Genomic DNA, 12,867 nt, shown 5'->3' on the forward strand with positions numbered 1-12,867 from the left:
CGAGTGGGGGGTGGGGGAGAGATAAATGCTGTCTGGTGGAGTGTGTAGGGACTACACTGCTAACAGGGAGGTGGGGAAAAAAGGGGAGGAGAGGGAAAAAATGTGCGAATGTGTTGGCAGAGGGCTGCAGGTTGAGGCCAGGATAGTTCCATGAGCAGAGAATGTGTTGTAAGGATAATTCTTGTCAGCACAGTTCAGAAAAACTAGTGGTGGAGGGTAGGATCCAGATGGCTCGGGTAGTGAAGCAGCCATTGAAATGAAGTATGTTATGTTCAGCTGCATGTTGTGCCACAGGGTGGCCTGCTTCATTCTTGGCCATAGTTTGGTGGTGACTGTGCATCCTGGTAGACAGCTTTTTGGTAATCATATCAATATAAAAAGCTGTGCAATGGTTGCAGCAGAGTTGATAAATGACTTGGCTGCTTTCACAGGTGGCCCAGCCCCTGATGAGGCAGGATAAACCTGTGATAAGACTGGAACAGGATGTGCTGGGTGGGTGGATTTGGCAGGTTTTGCACCTGGGCCTTCCACAGGGGTATGATCATTGTAGTGAGGGGTTGGAATTGGGAGTGGCGTAAGGATGGACTAGGATGTTGTGGAGGTTGGGTGGGCGACAGAACACAACTTTAGAATGGGTGGGAAGTATCTCGAATAGGATGCCCCTCATTTCAGAGCATGATGATAGGTAATCGAAACCCTGGGAAAGGATGTGATTCAGTTGTGCCAGTCTGGGGTGGTAATGTGTGATGAAGGTGACACTCCTTTGTGGCTGGTTCTTGGGGGTGTGAGCGGAAATGGCACAGAACATCTGTTTGTGGACTAGGTCTGGGGGATAGTGCCTGTCTGTGAAGGTGCCATTTCCCCTCACACCCCCAATCCTCCCACCACCCCCAAGAATCAGCCACAAAGTAGTGTCACCTTCATAACCTAGTACCACCCCCGGACTGGCGCAACTGAACCACATCCTTTGCCAGGGCTTTGACTACCTATCATCATGTTCTGAAATGAGGGACATCCTATCCGAGATACTTCCCATCCCTTTCTAAAGTGGTGTTCCATCACCCACCCAACCTCCACAACATTGTAGTCCATCCATACGCTACTCCAATTCCAATCCCTTGCCACAATGGTCATACCTCTGTGGAAGACCCAGGTGCAAAACCTGTGGGGACTGATGACCATAGCTGTTAAGTCCCATAGTGCTCAGAGCCTTTTGCAAAACCTGCCAAATCCATCCACCCAGCATTTCCAGTCCTGTCACAGGTTTATGCTACTCCATCAGGGGCTAGGCCGCCTGTGAAAGCGGCTATGTCATTTACCAGGTCTTCTGCAACCATTGCACAGCTTTTTATAATGGTACATGTACAACCAGGTGTCCACCAGGATGAACAGCCACCACCAAACTGTGGCCTAGAGCAAGGTAGACCACCCTGTGGATCAATGTGCAGATGGACATAACACACTAGATTTCAATGGCTGCTTCACTACCCGAGCCATCTGGATCCTTCCCTCCACCACTAGCTTTTCTGAACTGTGCAGATAAGAGTTATCCATATAACACATTCTCTGCTCGTGGAACTATCCTGGACTCAACCAACAGTAATATACTGTCCTCACACCCTCCAACCAATGGTTTCCACCCCCTCTGTTCTATCATCTCATCCCCATTCTCATCTCCCACCCCGTTTATTTGCAGCCCTCTGCCAACACATCCGCCTCTCTCCCCCCCCCCCCCCCCATTTTTTCTCCTTTCTTCCCCATCTCCCTGCCCAACACTTCCTGACGTTGCACCTGTTGTCAGTGTAGTCCCTACACACTCCACCAGACAGCATTTGTCTCTCCACCACTCCCCACCCCCCACCTGTACACTGCTATCCCATCCTATGTTCAGCCTCCACCAGATTGCTGCTTGTGTCCCACATGATAGTTGCATTCCAGCCCGAGATGCTAAATTTGGCGGTCATGTATGCATGAGGTGTACTTACTTGCATGTGTGTCCCTGTTTCACTGATGAAGGCTGCCACTGAAAGCTTTACATAAACATCTTTTAATTGTGTATGTGTGCAACCTGATGTGTTGTAAATTCTTATAATACACCTATCGACAGTATGGTCTCATAAACAAAGATCTTTTTGTGGAACTTCATTTCGCATTTTGTATTTTAGTTTTTATAACAGTGTGGTTTGCTGCTGGAATACAGTCTAGAAATATTTCAGCTATCTCTTTGTATGCCATAATTTTTCACATTCTTGTTTGTGTAATGCTCATGTGTCAGTTTTCGTAAACAAAATATTTCACGATACAATGGTATAAGGTTTTTTATGTGGTCTTTGGTCCAGCCCCTTTAGCAACCAAAACTTACTGTCACATGAAAGCCCCTCATTCATCAGTGGTGAAATTCGAATAACATTTACATTTCTCTTGTTGCCATATTAAAATTTGCTTCTTTTGGCAAACAAAACAGAGATTGCACACTGTTACCTCACCAACATTCTAATATGGTTGCAATTGTGACAAAATCTTGAAACAGTGGTTTATTAAGTGAGGAACTGAGGGCAGTTCAGATCAGAAGCTTACAAAAAATCACATTCTCGGTATAAAAATAAATGTGTAATTTCTGCACTTACGTTGTTGCAAAGCCATACTGTTTCTCATTTCACCAGCTATTGAAGAAAGACTCTTAAAAAATTACAGCAGTCCATTGGAAAGGTGACAGTTACTCGTGTATCGTGGTAGAAATGAAATTTCTGCACATTTATTGTACAGCAAGCCACAACTCAAATTCTTTTTCAGGTTTTCTCTAATCATATTTACCACGACATGTGGGTTCTCTGACCCCCAGATCCAAACATTATGCCTGTTTTCCTACGTTCTTGCAGATATGAAAAGCTGTTCATCAGAAAATCGAACTTTATTTAGGTAATCATTGCCCGCATCAATTTATTCCAGCATGTTCCCAGCCAACTCATCACTTGTGGGCCTGTCGTCTGGCTGCAGAGCTTGCAGGGGTTGCACTAAGTATGCAAGAAAATGTAGCCTTTCGTGTAAAATATTTATCACAGTTCTCTGTGGTATGCCTGTTATTTTGGAAACCTGCTGCATCAATTTCCACAGACTGTGTTAAAATGCAGCACCCAAGGTTGCATGAGTTGCACTAAGTATGCAATGAAATGCAGCTGTTTATGTAAAATTTTTATCACGCTGCTCTGATGTATGCCTGTTTCTTTGGATATATCAATTTCTGCAGACTGTGTTAAAATGCTGAACACATGGTATCAATAGTGTCATCACTAAGTCCATGTGTATCGCTTCTTGTCTTGTCATTATTACTTTTCATATGGTTCTTTGTGATGCTCTTTGCATATGGTGAATCTTGATCATAAGCTCTTTGGAGCACTTGCTGAACTGTAATAGATACCATGTTACATGAAACCACAAAATACATTGTGCTTTGTCTTGCATAGATACCACTGTTACTGCAACACTTCTAAATTATGATGTATAGAAGAAATCAGATGCTGTCAAAACACATGTAAAAGTGTACCCACGAAAACTTTTTGGGTTAAGATACGATTTGCAAATAACCACACATCTGCGCTTAACATAATTCCTTAGACATAAATTATTGCATTCAGGCAAATATATTGTGCTCGCTCTGTATTAAAATCTCCTCAATGTAAATTTTTGCTTTAATGGGGTCCCGGGTTCGATTGCCAACGGGGTCAGGGATTTTCACCTGCCTCGAGATGACTGGGTGTTTGTGTTGTTCTCATCATTTCATCATCATTCCTGAAAGTGGCGAGATTGGACTGAGCAAAGGTTGGGAATTTGTACAGGCGCTGATAACCACCCAGTTGAGCGCCCCACAAACCAAACATCATCGTCATCATCATCAAACTAAATATGTTCAAAAATATGCTCCAGTATGTAGAGTAACTGATAGACTCATAAATTTCTTTTTTGTAGGCTTCACACATATTTGCTATTTAATGTCAAATCTGAAGGAATGTATAATCGCAAGTAATCCCCTCAGTAATTCAGTTTGAGAGACTTTGGCATCCTGTCACCTTGTTGCTTAATTTATTGTACCTTCTATTGTAAGCTGCAAATCAGTGCCTTTCTTGTGTCTTTTTCCTAAAAACATTGAAAATTTACTTTTTCAAAATTACCAAAGCTGTACAAACAGCCATATGCAAACTGTGACAGCTCCTCAATGATAGTCCTGTGAAAATAACTTTTTGTTATTATTTAGCTTGTATTGCTTGCATACATGGTATTCAGTATAAATTGATTTTGAATGCCTCATGAACCTTATCTTTGAATACTGAGGAACTGCTGTTTCCTGGTTTCCAGCAAAGAGGAAACTGTTCTTTAGAAACAAAGTCTTCTTGTACTACTATAAATAAGTGAAGAGAAAAATTTAAGAAATTAACAAATATTTGTAACAAAATGCCATATCATTAACAGTATGAGTCTGTCTCTTTACATGCTTTATAGCCTTTTTGTGTGATTTCTATTTTCATTATGTCTCACAAGATTGAGAATCAGTTCCATATTTTTATGTTGGTATTACACTGATTATGTGTACAATGTTTGTTGTTCTTCATCCCTCTGTAGTGCTCATGCTGTCTTTTTGTGGTTTCTCTATCCTTCTATACTTCCTTTTCATTTTGTAAACAATATCTGCATGGTATTAATTTCAGAGTTAACTATGGTTAGTTCCGTGTATCATAATTTGTAGCTACTTTGGATCTAGCTCATTGCTAGGTTTTGTTCCCTGCCTTAACATTAATTCTTTTACTGTTCAGTGACTTCAAACAAAAGTAAAGCTTTCACCAATCTGAATATTGATTTGATCACATCAGCACTTCACTGGGAATTTTGGGAATGGATTTCCCCTTGCTTTTTTCTGACTTACAAACCAATAACCCATGCAGTCAGATATGAAACTACAGTTTGTTGTAGAATCCAAACCACCGTGAAGCTTACGTTTTCCACAGATGCAACATATTAACAGGCATTGAACTCATATTCAGTGCCCAAGATATACTACATCAATCAGTGATTAGATATCAAACTCTATGCACTGCTAAACTAATGCATCTGTACTTTGCAAGCTACCTTATATTGTGTGTTGTTAAGGATACTTCTTGTAGCACTATTATTTCTCTGTTGCCCTGTTCCATTCGTAAGTGATAAGTCGGAAGAACGTCTGTTTATAGTCACCAGTGTGACTTGACTTTTTTTGTAGCTATGCTTATGTAACATATCAGTAGCACAATTTGTTTACCTGCCTATGTTTTACACAAAGATGAAATTTTTTGACTGTATTGTCCTGCATATGTCTATTGTGGGTAGTATTAATCTTCATAGAGTGAAACCTGCTCTTGCCCCATGATATCGCACAGTTTTGTGTGATGAGACAAGTGAGATCTAATAATGTGTCTTTTTGTTGTAGTTGGCAGGGTTTAGTGACGAAATACTGGATGTAGTCTTTGTAGGGGAAGGAAATTCCCACTTGGCTGTAGCCACTAATAGTATAGATATAAAACTGTACAAGCGATTGAACATGGATTGCCAACTTTTGAGAGGTCATTCTGATCTTGTACTTGGCCTTGCATCCTGCTACGCCAATGCTAGACTTTTGTTATCATGTGCGAAGGTAAGTTGTTATAGATAATTTTAAAACCTAAAACAGCACAAATTGAATTACAATGATCATTAAGAAGTGGGTTATAACATTGCATATTTTAGATCTGTGGATAAGAGAGCCAAGTGGAAGAGAAACAATGCAAACTTAAAAACATGTTACCAGTTGTAGCCCACAGGCCTACAGTTCTGGTCCATAAGTGAATATTAATTGATAACTTCTAACAGTAGAAAAGGATGGAATGATGACAGTTTATGACAAGGATAGGTTACTACTCACCATGTAGTGGGAGATGTTGAGTCACAGACAAGCACAACAAAAAGACTACTAAACACACAAGGTTTCGGTCAGAAGAACTACTTTTGAAATAGACAAAACACACACACACACACACACACACGCAAATGCATCTCATACACACACGATGCTGAGGCCAGATTGCAAGCAACTGCGCATGATGGGAGAAGCAATCTGGGTGGAGGGCGTAAGGAGAAGGCTGAAACTGGTAGGTGGACAAAGAGCAGGGTATGGGTGGGGGATGGTAAAGTGCTGTTTGGTTGAGCATGCAGTAATGACGTGGAGAGAGAGTAGGGCAGCTAGGTGCATTTGGGTGGTTAGAGAGAGGTTTGGGGGTGAGGGAGGGGGCAGCAGAAAAGGAGAGAAGTAAAAAGTCTGGAAGCGCTTGTGGAATAGAAGGCTGTAGAAAGGGAACGAGGGAGGGGATAGGTGAGTGAAGACAATGACTAACAAAGGTTGAGGCCAGGAAGGTTATAGGAACATAGAATATATTGAAATGAGGCGGTGGTGTTGTGAAGGATCCAGATGCCACAGCCTGTGAAGCAGTCATTAAAATGAAGAACATTGTGTTGGGCAGCATGCTCAGCAACTGGGTGGTCCAGCTGTTTGTTGGTGGTCATTCATGCAGACAGACAGCTTGTTGGTTGTCATGCCCACGTTGAGTGAAGTTTAGCTTGTAAATCACATGACTGGTTTCATAGGTAGTCCATCCTTTGATGGGGTAGGTGATGATTGTGATGGGAATGGAGTAGGTGCTGTTGGGAGGATGAATAGGACTGATATAGCATCTATGTTTATCACAGGGATATCAGGCATGAGGGAATGTGTTGGGGCAGGGGTTGTATAAGGATAGACGAGGACATTGTGTAGGTTCACTGGTTGGCAGTATACTGCTGTGGGAGGTTGGGGAGAAAAGTGGGTATGACAATTCTCATTTCAGGATACAATGAGAGGTAGTCCGAACCCTGGTGGAGAATGTGATTCAGTGCTCCACTCGTGGATGGTACTGACTCATGATGGACTAGACAGTGGCACTTTTGAGAGGTGGTGAGTGACTAGAGAGATAAGGCCCAACCCACTTCCCCACCCTTCTTCTAACCACCTGACTGCACATAGCTGTCCTACCTATCCCTATCTTGTCCTTGTATGCACCCCAAAACAGCACTTTACTGTCCTCCACCTGTACCCTGGTCTCCCTCTGCCTCCCCACCACAGCCTCATCCTTACTTTCACCACCTAGACTGCTTCTCCCATCATGAGCAATTGCTCGCATTTTGACCTCGGCAGTCAGAGACAGTGGTCATAGTATGTCAGCTTTGAACGATGTGAATCCCTCAAAGTTGATTGGCATCACTGTCACAGCTGGTCTTAAGAAAGACATCCTATTGCATTTTGACACAGTGTTTCCTTGCTGGAGGAATTATTGAGTGATACTTTCACTGCTTAGGGGTCACTGTGTGGATGTTTCTTCAATACTTTTGTTGATTTATGACAGTCACCTGTTCTCAGATGGCACAAGTGCTGTGACTGAGTGTTTTTATCATTCCTGTAAATGCTGAGGTTGTACTTTTCTGGTAATAAATTGACTTTTTTAGGATATTAAACTTTATAAATTCTAAATTTAATTTTATTTTAATTTATAGTTTCATATTATGTATATATTCTATTCAGTACCCCTTTTACAATATAAAAGATTTTGTAGTACTTGCCAAATGTGCTACACCCAATTCCAGTTTTACTTATATATATGTGTGTGATAATAATTCTGTTTCCTTTCTGTTGATGTAACAATGAGAACAGGACAATTCTGTGAGACTGTGGATTATGGATGCAGAGCAACAGAACATGACATGTGTTGGTTCAGCAGTGAGACATACAGCATCGGTTGGTTCTGTTGTATTCTCTCGCCTGTCAGACTCCTTTTTTCTGTCAGTCAGTCAAGATTCATGTGTCAAACTGTGGGAAATACCCGAAAAACTGGAATTTGGTAAGTGTACTTTATCCTGATTAATTTTTTTATTTCTAGACTCAGTGACATCAACTAAATGATGATTGAACTTGAAGCTCTGCGGATTGTTACTCTTATAATTCTTTTGTCAGGTCAAATGTTTTATTATAGGGAAACAGAGTAGGGAGAACAATAATACAGATGGTAGAGAAATCTTGGAAAAAAATAATATTTTATGTTAAAGATAAATCATTTGAGTCTATTCAGCAATGCGCTGACACACTGACAGAGAAGAAGGACGACTGATGTGAAGAGTTACTGGTAAAGGATAGCGTATCCACAGAAACTGAAGTTTTATTTGCCAGTAGGAAACTTTGCTTATGATATAGAAATGAAAAAAGCTTACACATTAGTGTAATATGCTGAGAGGAATAATATGTTTATCCTTAACACATTCTTTCAGAGAGAGGTGGGATGCGGGGGGTAGGAGGGGGGAGGATTAAAATGTGGATTTTTCAACAAAGTGGAACTAAAAATGAAATTGACTATATTTTATTAAACAAGGAAGAAATAAAACGAAGTGTGACATTCTCCAATCACTTTACATTTTCAAGTGATCGTAAGTTAGTAAGATCAAGAGTGAAAATATACACTAGACTAGAAAGAAAGACATTCACCTTGTGGGAAATCAGGACTCTGGACTGTGACAATTTATTTAGGAATAGCGAGCTATACCAGATCAAAGCAAGCAACAGTTCAACCTCTCAGCAAATGATTATTATTCTAGATGGAAGGGACAGGTATTTAACAAAGAGACTGGAGCAAACACAAAAAGTTGTTGCTGGAACAAAAAAGCAGGAAAATGTTAAATAAAGCAGGGCAGCTATTGAAAAGAAGACATGAATTAAATTTGAAACATGAACTAATCAAAACTATTTCAAAATGTCTCTTGCAGAATGTGAAATTGTGCAGTGATAATTTAATAAGAGGAACAATTGAAAACAGTAAGAGTTTGAGAAACAGTACAAGAATTTATCTTGCATAGACATCACATTTCATTAGTTAAGATGGCTGGTGGCACAATTTCTAACAACAGAAAGCAAAATTGTACAACCATTCCTAGATTTCTTTGATATATATATGGTGTTTGAAAGATAAATTAGAAACACAGATTATTAATAATGAAAACAGTGATGTTACAGAAGTAATAATGATGGTTTGAGTAATTCTGTTTGAAATACAAAGAAACAAAAGGTGCCATATAGGATGGTGCTTCAATATACATGAATAAAGTTGGAGATAAAGTAATACAAAAAAAACTTGCAAAATTGGGTATAAAATATCTGTGGAGGAAAATAGTTCTTCAAAACAGGAACAAAGATGTAATCATTCTATTTCACAAGAATGGAAGTGCATAAGATAGACGTACCAGTGTCCTCGATGTAATCCTCAATGTAATCTTGAAGATATTTACAAAAAATTACCACTACTGGCACTGAAAAAACATTGGATATTAAGCAAGTAAAGAAACAAGTTGGTTTCACTACGGGCCTGATTTAAAATATACACTCCTGGAAATTGAAATAAGAACACCGTGAATTCATTGTCCCAGGAAGGGGAAACTTTATTGACACATTCCTGGGGTCAGATACATCACATGATCACACTGACAGAACCACAGGCACATAGACACAGGCAACAGAGCATGCACAATGTCGGCACTAGTACAGTGTATATCCACCTTTCGCAGCAATGCAGGCTGCTATTCTCCCATGGAGACGATCGTAGAGATGCTGGATGAAGTCCTGTGGAACGGCTTGCCATGCCATTTCCACCTGGCGCCTCAGTTGGACCAGTGTTCGTGCTGGACGTGCAGACCGCGTGAGACGACGCTTCATCCAGTCCCAAACATGCTCAATGGGGGACAGATCCGGAGATCTTGCTGGCCAGGGTAGTTGACTTACACCTTCTAGAGCACGTTGGGTGGCACGGGATACATGCGGACGTGCATTGTCCTGTTGGAACAGCAACTTCCCTTGCCGATCTGGGAATGGTAGAACGATGGGTTCGATGACGGTTTGGATGTACCGTGCACTATTCAGTGTCCCCTCGACGATCACCAGTGGTGTACGGCCAGTGTAGGAGATCGCTCCCCACACCATGATGCCGGGTGTTGGCCCTGTGTGCCTCGGTCGTATGCAGTCCTGATTGTGGCGCTCACCTGCACGGCGCCAAACACGCATACGACCATCATTGGCACCAAGGCAGAAGCGACTCTCATCGCTGAAGACGACATGTCTCCATTCGTCCCTCCATTCACGCCTGTCGCGACACCACTGGAGGCGGGCTGCACGATGTTGGGGCGTGAGCGGAAGACGGCCTAACGGTGTGCGGGACTGTAGCCCAGCTTCATGGAGACGGTTGCGAATGGTCCTCGCCGATACCCCAGGAGCAACAGTGTCCCTAATTTGCTGGGAAGAGGCGGTGCGGTCCCCTACGGCACTGCGTAGGATCCTACAGTCTTGGCGTGCATCCGTGCGTCGCTGCGGTCCGGTCCCAGGTCGACGGGCACGTGCACCTTCCGCCGACCACTGGCGACAACATCGATGTACTGTGGAGACCTTCACGCCCCACGTGTTGAGCAATTCGGCGGTACGTCCACCCGGCCTCCCGCATGCCCACTATACGCCCTCGCTCAAAGTCCGTCAACTGCACATACGGTTCACGTCCACGCTGTCGCGGCATGCTACCAGTGTTAAAGACTGCGATGGAGCTCCGTATGCCACGGCAAACTGGCTGACACTGACGGTGGCGGTGCACAAATGCTGCGCAGCTAGCGCCATTCGACGACCAACACCGCGGTTCCTGGTGTGTCCGCTGTGCCGTGCGTGTGATCATTGCTTGTACAGCCCTCTCGCAGTGTCCGGAGCAAGTATGGTGGGTCTGACACACCGGTGTCAATGTGTTCTTTTTTCCATTTCCAGGAGTGTAGAATGGGATCGTGAGTATAAATTACAGGTTTGCTGGGATTTATAGAGTTAATTTGAAACCAAGTATTGATCCAACCTGTGGTATCATCATCATCATCATCATCATCAGCAGCAGCAGCAGCAGCAGCAGCAGCAGTAATAACAGTAGTCATTTGGCATCACTGTTCCACAAAGACCTCCTTTAGACTTTCTCATACATTACGATCTTCAGGTACAGATGTCCATGTAGCTCCTGCGTGTTTTCCCTTGTCATCTAATCACGTTGATTTATGTCATCACACCAATGTTTTCATATGTTTTAGAATCTAGCAAACCGAGTCCTACGACCAAGTCACTTGGCTACATGTCCTGCACGCCTCCATTTTTATTTGCGCTGCTTCTACTCCAGCGTGTTTCCTGATCAGTTTGTTTGTTCTCCAGTTTTTCTAACAATTTCTAACATGTATTCCTACATTCTTTTCTGAACAACTCTGTTTTTGAATGGTTTTTGCATTTAAAGTCCGTATTAGTGGTAGAGTCATAACAGATACTGATAATACATACTGATTACAAACTTTATGTTTCAGCCACATAAGATGTTTGATTTGGAAAACTCTGTTTCATGTATCAAAAGCACTCGAGGTCATTTTATATCTTTCCCCCTCCATTTAGTTATTGCCGTAAACTGTGGCTTATGTTGATACTAACGATGTACGTCACTTTGGATTGGAAGAGATTCCTTATGGTTCCGGACAGATAGCTGAAGTAGTCAAGACTGCCAGTCATGCTTGCGAGATGAAGGCAGAGCTCACCTTCTGTAGTATACTCGACAGAACCAACTGTGGTTCTTTGGTACAGAGCTGAGTGTTCCTGAATTAGTGGCTTAGATGGTTCGGCGACGACTGTGTAGGTTGCAGATTTCTCGACATGTCAAAGGATAGTGGGTTTCCGGCTTTCACTAAATAGGTCAGGAGTCCACTACATGCAGGAAATGGCCTTGTGGGTTGGGGGGGCTGTATCGAGGGCATGGGTGGTTTTCTTAGGTTAGAGGGTCTCAGGAATGTGCAGGGAGGGCTTCAGCTTCAAAAGGTGCAGGATGAAGCAGGAAGCGGAAGAGACATAGGAATAATCAATATTGTAGTTGTTCACTGTCATAGCTTTGTTGGAAAAGAATCAGAGCTCCAAGCACTAATAGAAAATATTGAATCTCAAATCATTATAGGTACATAAAGCTGCCTAAAGCCGGAAATAAGTTCAGCTGAAAGTTTTACAAAAGGCGTAGCTGTTTTCAGAAAGGATAGATTAAAAACAGTTGGTGGTGGACTGTTTATTGCTGTCAGAAGCAGTTTACCTTGTAGTGAAATTGAAGTGATAGTTCCTGTGAGTTAGTGTGGGCAGAGGTTATACTTGGCAACCGGAATGAGTTAATAACTGGTTCCTTTCACAAACCCTCCCACCCTCCCCCAGACTCAAGATGATGCAGTTGCTGAACAGTTCATTGAAAACTTGAATTTCATTTCAAATAGATGCTTGTCTAGACAATTGTAGTCCGTGACTTTAATCTACCCTCGATATGTTGATGAAAATACATGTTTAAAGTCAGTGATAGGCATAACACATTGTCCAAAATCATACTCAATGCCTTCTCAAACAATTATTTTCAACAACTAGTTCAGAAGCCCACTCAGAGTGTAGATGGTTGTAAAAAATACTTGACCTCTTAGCAATAAATAATCCTGACCAAATAAGGATCATCATAACAGATACAGGTATTAGGGACCACAAGGTTGTTGTAGCTGGACTGAATACTGTAACATCCAAATCCACCAAAAATAAACACAAAATACTCTATTTAAAAAAAAAAGCAGATAAAATTTTCTTGAGACCTTCCTAAGAGATCATAGACCAGATGTGGTTTTAATTCAGAGAAATAATATCAATGGCAATTGAGAGATATATACCAAATAAATTAATAAGAGATGGTACTGATCCCCAGTGGTACA

At 41.9% G+C, this 12,867-nt stretch overlaps 1 protein-coding gene across 1 annotated transcript in view; it reads left to right on the forward strand.

Moving 5' to 3' along the window:
• LOC126236606 (transducin beta-like protein 3) overlaps positions 1-12,867 on the forward strand; it is a 157,857-nt gene that overhangs the window by 88,674 nt on the left and 56,316 nt on the right. Inside the window, exons 8-9 of the mRNA XM_049946043.1 lie at positions 5,459-5,662; positions 7,748-7,934. Coding sequence (XP_049802000.1) covers positions 5,459-5,662; positions 7,748-7,934 — 391 coding nt within the window. The remainder of the gene's footprint in view (positions 1-5,458; positions 5,663-7,747; positions 7,935-12,867) is intronic.

Source organism: Schistocerca nitens, chromosome 2, assembly GCF_023898315.1.
Source record: "Schistocerca nitens isolate TAMUIC-IGC-003100 chromosome 2, iqSchNite1.1, whole genome shotgun sequence".
In the NCBI taxonomy this organism is placed as follows: Eukaryota; Metazoa; Arthropoda; class Insecta; order Orthoptera; family Acrididae; genus Schistocerca; species Schistocerca nitens.